Raw genomic sequence first — 8,462 nt, 5'->3', positions numbered from 1 at the left:
TCCAAAAAGGGTTGTTGAAGGATGAGAGAACAGTCTCTAAGCAGCCCTGGCTGGGCTGAACGAGTCAGAGCTTGCAGGGGAGTCTGGAAGCCAAGCATGTCCAGCTGCAGGAGTAAGACTTGGTGGGGGCACTGGTGCAGAAGTCCGCTTCTCTGAGGCCACCACCTCTGTGAGTTCACATGAAGCATCTGATAGTGGGCCTGAGGCCGCTGTTGGTCAGCAGGGCTGGCGGTTGGGAGGGAGCACTGGATGCAGCATGGGGAAGAGCAAGGACAAACTGGGATCTACCAGCACCTCTGCATCTATCTCTCACGGCCTCTGATCTACACTGATCTTCAGACCATGGTGGCTTCACTTCTGCCTCCCAAGCTCATGCAGCTTCACTTTTGCCTATCTCAGACCCAGAAGCACACAGGGAAGGGCATTCTAAAAAACATAGCTCCCAGCCCAAATTTACCATAGAACAGTCCAGCACACCCCTGAGACCGATTGCCTTTGTTATGCATCTATCTATGTTCATGAAAAGAGACATCATGATTATTACTTTTTTAAAAAAATGTATTTATTTAGGCTGTACCGGGCCTTAGTTGCAGCACGGACTTCTTAGTTGCAGCATGCATGCAGGATCTAGTTCCCCATCCAGGGATCAAACCCAGGCCCCCAGCATTGGGAGTGCAGCGTCTTACCCACTCTGTACCGACAGGGACGTCTGAGAAACATCATGATTATTGATTCATCTTCTCAGATACCTCAGTTCTAGGAAAGGAAGGACCCTGGATGGTGAGTGCAAACATTTCAGTCACTGGAAAAGTGGAGCATCTCCTGAAAATTAATGCTTTAAAATATGTGTCTGGGCTTCCCTCGTGGCGCAGTGGTTGAGAGTCCGCCTGCCGATGCAGGGGACACGGGTTCGTGCCCCGGTCCGGGAAGATCCCACATGCCGCAGAGCGGCTGGGCCCGTGAGCCATGGCCGCTGAGCCTGCGCATCCGGAGCCTGTGCTCCGCAACGGGAGAGGCCACAACAGTGAGAGGCCCGCGTACCGCAAAAAAAAAAAAAAAAAGTGTCCATCATTGTGAGATTGAACCTCTAAGTACAATGAAAACACCGAATCCACTACCCAGTAAGGCCCTGAGCTGCGTTTTTTTTTAGCCTCTGATATTTCAAACTTAGATTGCTCCAGTATCAAAGGCAGAAGGAACTCCTTTGAATTTAACCTCGTCTCCCTGTCCCTATTCACTCTGTGGGTCAATCACTGAAGAGAAAGGAAATAAAACAAAATGATCTGGATAATTGCAACAGGTCTAAACAAGCACCTGTATTGCATTTAATTGTATGCCAGGCATAGGTCTAAGTGCTTTACAAAGCGTAACTAACTCAATCCTCATATCAATTCTATAAGATCTATTATTAACGCTCCTTACAGATAAGGTAAGAGGCTTAGAGAGGTTAGGTAAATTGCTCAAGGTCACACAACTGGAATTCACATCATGCTTAACTGTAGCTTTTTTTTTTTAATTGGAATATCATTGATTACAATGTTGTTAGTTTCAGATGTACAGCAAAGTGAATCAATTATACATGTACATGTATCTACTCTTTTTTAGACTCTTTTCCCATATAGGCCATTACAGAGTATTGAGTCGAGTTCTCTGTGCTATACAGTAGGTCCTTATTAGTTATCTATTTTATATATAGTAGTGTGTATATATATCACTCCTAATCTCCCAGTTTATCCCTTCCCCCTTAACTGTAGCTTTATGTGTAAAAGGTTCAAAAATTATTCATTAAAGTCAAAAGCTGCAGAAATTGATGATGAAATATCATTTTCATTATCACTTGTAAAGTATTAGATGTCATTTAAAGAGTGACTTTCTTAGGGACCTGGCAGAGGTCTTTATTTAATAAAACGTCGGACTTCCCTGGTGGCGCAGTGGTTGAGAGTCCGCCTGCCAACGCAGGGGATGTGGGTTCGTGTCCCTGTCTGGGAGGATCCCACATGCCGCAGAGCGGCTGGGCCCGTGAGCCATGGCCGCTGAGCCTGCATGTCCGGAGTCTGTGCTCCGCAATGGGAGAGGCCATAACAGTGAGAGGCCCGTGTACTGCAAAAAACAAACAAACAAACAAACACCTCATTTACTGCTCACTACTGCCCTGTGAGGTATGTATTATGATTCCACTTTGAAGATGGAGAAATCAGAGAAGTGATTTGTGCAAGAGTACACAGCTAGTTGAAAGGAGATCCAGGATTCAAAACTGACTTCAAAGATGCTGCTCAGCCCAGACACTAAGAGGAGGCTAAGACCTACCACCCAGAGTCCAAACCCTACAAGTCATTCTGGCTCTTGGCACTAGAAGCTAAATCAGACTCCCAAGCCGGAATTCTAAAGCAGCATGTGCTGGGGGTTGGAGAATCAGCTGGGGCACTTTAGTGAGCCCGTATTTTCTGGAGGTGAGAGATCATTTCTGGGGCCTAGGACAGGGCCTCCCATCTTTTTCATCCCTCTCTTGGCCCCATTGTTAGTCTCTGTCGCTCCTTAGTTTCTTCCCTCCACTGGGTTTTCTCTTCCCTGGATCATTGAGGGGCAGGCAACAGAGATGCAAGACTTTGCCTCTACCTTCCTTTCTCTAAACACTTAAATCCTTTTGCAGTTTTTTCCCCACTTGGTAACTACATAGCACGTTATAAAATCACAAGAATGTTTAAGACCTTGCACTTCTGGTCTTTAATGAAATATAAGTGGAACTCAACTTCATTGTTCCTTTGTCTTTTGCTGGCTCAACTCTGATGTCTTTCAGGTACTCAGGGTCCCCCAACTGCCATGCTCTCCAGAAGCAAACCCCATTCTTCATATTCCATTTTTTTTTTTTTGCAAATTCAGAATGAATAAGTATTCCCCTCTCTTTTAATTGTGTGTTTCTTTGGAGAGTTTTTATTTAGAAAATTATAGTTTTGGATAATTAAGATGTTTACCCTTTAACCTAGTCTATCCATTTAATGTAGTAATTTCCAGCCATTGATCTTTTACTGCTAAAATAATGTTTCTCCTACTTTTCTGCTCCTACAGGTGTAAGCTCTTTCGATCTTCCACTCTCCCATCTCCATCTGCCAGTTTTGATTTCTGGCCAACCCTAGACATATAGTAACTGCCAATTCACCTGGTAGGATCATGCCCTCAGTATAGAAACATGGTAGAAATTAGTCTGACATGCAAGTTCTTATGGCTCAAATGGCTATAGATGTGTTTCTTGATAAGAAAGGATCAATTCTGCATTCAAAATGTGGATCTAATGTGTGTTCTTTACAAAGTGAGGGAATGTAAATTATTTGTAAAGGTTATTCACTGGCAATACATGCATTCTGATTGGCATTTATCTATCATTCACGTAACATTTTTTTCAGCCGCTCAGGCTGGGTTGTTTATTACTTGTTATTTTCTATGCACTGTGCTAGACACTAGGGTTATGAAATAAGTGACACTGTCCTTTAAGCACAAAATTTCTAATTCTATTCCTGAAACTTTTACTAGTGACTCTGCTGACTTTGGGAAGTCATTAGTGGATCTCAACTGCCCCAGTATAAACTGAGGGGCTTGTATTATGTGATCTCAATTTTAAAACCTCTAAAATCAGAGGCTACAGGAGATTTGACTTCTTAATTCAGTCACTAAGTTGCTCAGTGCCTTTGAACCTAATGTTTAGTCTCTGGATCTCATTCTTCTCCTCTATAAAATAAATGGAAGGTATTAGAGCAGATTTGGAAACATATTCCAAGGAACTTTGTTAAAAGACCTTTCTAGGAAGAAAGGGTTCTGTGTTTGAGAAGGTCTAGGAAACTCTGGAGTCAGAAAGTTTCTTTACTCCAGGACTTCTCAGAAACTTTACTATACCAATTTTGCTTCATGACTCTTAAGCAGGAGATAGCAGATGTGTTTCCCAAATTTACTTGACAGTGGAATCCTTTTCCCCCAGAAGCATCTTTGTAGTACTAATAAATTGTCCTTCAGAATACATTTGGGCAATGAATTACTATATACCTTCTAAGGCCCTTTATTGCAGCAATACTGTCTATCCTTGGATCAATTTCATGTCACAGATATCTGCTAGTTTGTTCTAATATAGCTGTGTGGTGTGCACACTGCTGGGCTTCCTTTTTCTCTTCAAGTTGTGTTTACAATTCTCTTGGTGCACAGGCTATAATCTCACCAACCCTGAATACATGGCCTGCAAATCATGCATCTCATTAACACTTTGGTCAATAGTGTCCAGAACAGTATGTTTTTTAGGGAAACATTCCAAAAGGTAACACAGAGGAGGCTCCTTGGGGGAAACAGATGAGATAAATGAACATGAGAAATAATAGCATTAGTAGGGCTGATTTCCATGAAAACTCAAAAAATGTATTTAACATTTTGATGACTAAACATAGTCTCTCCTGTCATAGGACTGCTGTTCCTGACCAAGACTGTTAAGAATCACAGTAATAGAGCTGAGTGTCTCCATGCAAAGGTCTGTGTTCAACATCTGTCATGCTGGAGATCATTAATGTCCAATTGCATTCTATTGTCTTCATGTTACTCAACTTCATTTCATTGTTATTGCTTCAGCTGGGGATTAATCAACTATTTATGGGAAGACAGGACTTGGAGTCAGGGCAGTCACAATGGGGTTTTAGTCTCAAGCAATGGTAAGGGAAGTAAGACACAGTTAAAAGACTCCTGATTTGTGGGAGCTTGTTGATAATTTAATTAAACAAAAATATCTGAGAATAATGCCTACATAATCCATATTTCAAAAGGAGAAAGAACAAACTTGGTCTTAGTAAAGAATCCAGAAATTATTCTGGCTTGAATCTATTTGGAACTGGTTTCTTTGCCACTTTACTCTTCCTTAAGAGCTAGAAAGAAGCTGAGATAAGAGAATCAAGTTAATGGTTTCTCTATAAATCAGCACATCACTATCAATAATGGAAATCATGCTTCATTATTGTTCCTGAGGACAGCTGACACAACTGAAACATCCAAGTAGTATGACATATTTATAGCTTTATGAGGTGGGGGAAAAGTCTTCCACTAGGAATTATTTTTAAAAACCTCACAAATCACTTATATATCCCCATTTTGCACATGTATGCACATTATGATTAGTTTTAGATTAAAAAGTTTAGATTTAAAAGTCAAATTAAATAATTAAGTGATTATCATCTCAATATATGTCCCGAAAACATTTATAAACCGGTGTCAGGGGGAATTGAGTATAAATTCTGACTTTGCCTAAGTATCCAAGCTCACGCAATCCAATTATATAGTAGGATAATATACATCTTTTACATACACATTAATATCTTTTTAAAACCATTTTTTAAATTGAACTATAGTTAATTTACAATGTGTTAGTTTCAGGTGTACAGCAAAGTATTCAGTTTATATATATATTCTTTTTCAGATTTTTTTCCATTATAGGTTACTACAAAATATTGAATATAGTTCCCTGTGCTATACAGTAGGTCCTTGTTTATCTATTTTATATATAGGAGTGTGTATATGTTAATCCCAAACTCCTAATTTATCCCCCGCCCAATCCCCTTTTGTAACCGTAAGTTTGTTTTCTATGTCTGTGAGCATATCAATATCTTTTAATATGCTGTAATAAATTATTCTGCAGAAAACAGCCAAATTATTTGCACAGTAAAATTTCAGGTCTGAAATAATATTAGGACCTCCTAGTTTGTCCCAACTTGCTTAATAGCTAAAATAAAATGAATATACTCAATTGAATACATTCAATCAGCATCGTGCAAAATTGCCACACATCTTGACAAAGCAAAATTTTCTGACACTAAACGTCTAAATATCTTAAAATTTCAAGACAAACATATTCACACAAGTGATTTCTAATAATTTTAAAACCTTGGTTCAGTTTTTGGTAATGTAAGCTGCTCGCTGATATGGGAAAGGATGAACCAAGCCCTCCGCCCACCACCACCTTGTTATTCTTTTGGGGACAGCCCGGCCACTCCAGATGGTGTGTTAGTGTTGGACATAGCTTTGGAGAAACTTCCAACAGACGAAGGCTGTAATGTCAGGATTTTGCCGTGCGTCGTCCCCCTTCCCCCCTGCAGTTCCCAGGGTAGGAAGGTGCTGAGATGGAAGCCGAGGGACGCCCGCCCACCTGCCACCACCTGTTTCCCTCCTTCAGCCCTCTGCTATAAATTCTCCTCCTTCAAAGATTCATCCAGCACTCTCCGACAGCTACTGCGGAAGAAGCGCTCCTTTCCTCTCTGACCTTGGGGAAAGATTTTGTTTTCCAGAAAAGAAGTCTCGGGCTTTCCCAGAGGACTTGAAAGACATTTCCCGAACCAGCGACACCAATTCTGCTGCCGGAAAGTTCCCTTCTCTTTTTCAACTTCACATTGGGAAAATGACTTTCTCTTCCACATCTCAATTTCCCCTAAACTTTGGCAAGTGAAGAGACATCAATCTGGTTATCCAATAGGACAGAGGGCGGGGCCCCGCACTCCCACTACAAACTTCGATTCCACTCGGTTGCTTTGTGCATGACTTATTTGCTACGAAGAGCCAAGTTGCAGAGCGGCTCCATTCACCAGCCCACGCACAGGTCCTGAGCAGACCAGAGAGCTCGGCGCCTCCCTCTGTCCAGCGGGGGATGAAGTCCTGCAAGCCCAGCAACCCGGCGGCGGGAGCGCGTGCCGCGCCCCCGTGCGCGGGCGGCGCCGAGTGCGCGGGCACGTGCGCCGGGGAGGGGCGGCTGGAGAGCGCGGCTCGCAGGCGCCTAGCGGCCAACGCGCGCGAGCGGCGCCGCATGCAGGGCCTTAACACGGCTTTCGACCGTCTGCGCAGGGTGGTACCCCAATGGGGCCAGGATAAAAAACTGTCCAAGTACGAGACCTTGCAGATGGCGCTGAGCTACATCATGGCTCTGACCCGGATCCTGGCCGAGGCAGAGCGATTCGGCTCCGAGCGGGACTGGGTCAATCTCCACTGTGAGCACTTCGGCCGAGACCACTACCTTCCGTTCGCGGGCGCGAAGCTGCCGGGCGAGAGCGAGCCCTACGGCCAAAGGCTCTTCGGCTTCCAGCCCGAGCCCTTCCAGATGGCCAGTTAGGACGCGCGACCCTGCCGGAATGAGACGCCCAGTGATCCGCGCTCTGGAGCCGTAACCTTCCCCCAAGTAGCTGGTCGGGTTATCTGTGGCGTAGGATGCATTCTTAGAATAAAATTAGCAAATTTCCAGGTTACTTTTATTCGCATCCCCAGTCCTAGGGACGCAATGACTTTATTGCTTTTCTTTTATTCCTCCTTAGTATGTTGTAGATTTCATTAATGGATCTTGGAATGGTTTTGATTGCTGAAAGTAATGCCCCCTCCCCCTTTTCTGGACTACCTTGAGAGAAAACAATCTTAAGAAAAATAGGATTAGGTTATACTGCAGGTTTAGCCCTTACTTTCTTAAACTTTGTAAGTTTGTCCTGTTAGGGTGAAGTTACAGTATCTATTACTTGTGTATACTTAATACAGAGCTGCCTTCCTGTCTTGTAAATGCAGTTATGCTTAGTGCATTGTGTGTGCATGCATGAAGTAGTAGAAAGTTTTCTTTGTTTTGGTAGAGTACATGGGTGTGAGTGCTCTGTATTTTTTAAAACTATGTGTACATTATTAAAATATAGATTTTTTAAAATATAATTAAAAACGTGGGTTTGTTTTTCATGCCAGGTGCCCTGCTAGTTTCCTGATGGCACTAAAGGCCTGTTTGTTTGGGGGGGTGGGGTGATGATATTGAGTGCTTATCTGAGTAAAGATGTGGAGTGTTTAAACCTAATCCCACCAATTGGCAAAGTTCTGTCTTGTAATACTTCATCAAAAAAAGACAAGCTGATGAGCGTACAAGTAATTAATTTGAAAGTTTTCTCTATCAACTTGGAAATATAGATATATTTTTCATGGTTTTTAAAAAGATTAAATTAATCTTAAAAAAGATTAAATTAATTGAAATAATGTTTAGCTTTTAAGTAACTAGATTTACAGTTCCTTAATATTTTATTTTCCTTATTAAACCAATTACTAACTACTAATTCCTTACAAGTACCCAAATATATATATTTGCATATATACATTTGTGTATATATATATATGGCTTTTGGAAGTGATTTTCTTTTAATCAGTACCAGTTGAGCAAGAAGGGCTTCACTACCATCAAGGCTAAGCAAAAAAGAAGCAATATAATACACGTGATATTGGTTTGAATTACTTTTATAAATTTGCTTAACCATTGGATGAATAAACCAAGTCCTTAATGTAAAGAACGACTTGGTCAGCAGCACTGCACGATTTTGGGAGATTGTCTTGCTAATAATTGGAAAAAGCAAGGCTCTATGCATTTGGAACTTGTCACAAGTCAACAAAAACAGCATTTCCCAAACCCTTTTATTATGTGTTCCAACACC

At 41.9% G+C, this 8,462-nt stretch overlaps 1 protein-coding gene across 1 annotated transcript; it reads left to right on the top strand.

Moving 5' to 3' along the window:
• Positions 1-6,664: 6,664 nt before the first annotated feature.
• Positions 6,665-7,232, top strand: ATOH7 (atonal bHLH transcription factor 7; the record flags this gene model as incomplete). The annotated part of the gene is made up of 1 exon (XM_079704160.1): positions 6,665-7,232. The coding sequence occupies one exon, from the start codon at positions 6,665-6,667 to the stop codon at positions 7,121-7,123; it is 459 nt and encodes a 152-aa protein (XP_079560286.1). The 3' UTR covers positions 7,124-7,232.
• Between the last annotated feature and the right edge of the window lie 1,230 nt (positions 7,233-8,462).

The sequence above is a fragment of the Hyperoodon ampullatus genome, assembly GCF_949752795.1.
Source record: "Hyperoodon ampullatus genome assembly, chromosome: 1".
Taxonomy (NCBI): Eukaryota; Metazoa; Chordata; class Mammalia; order Artiodactyla; family Ziphiidae; genus Hyperoodon; species Hyperoodon ampullatus.
This window is presented reverse-complemented; position numbering and strand designations above follow the sequence as displayed.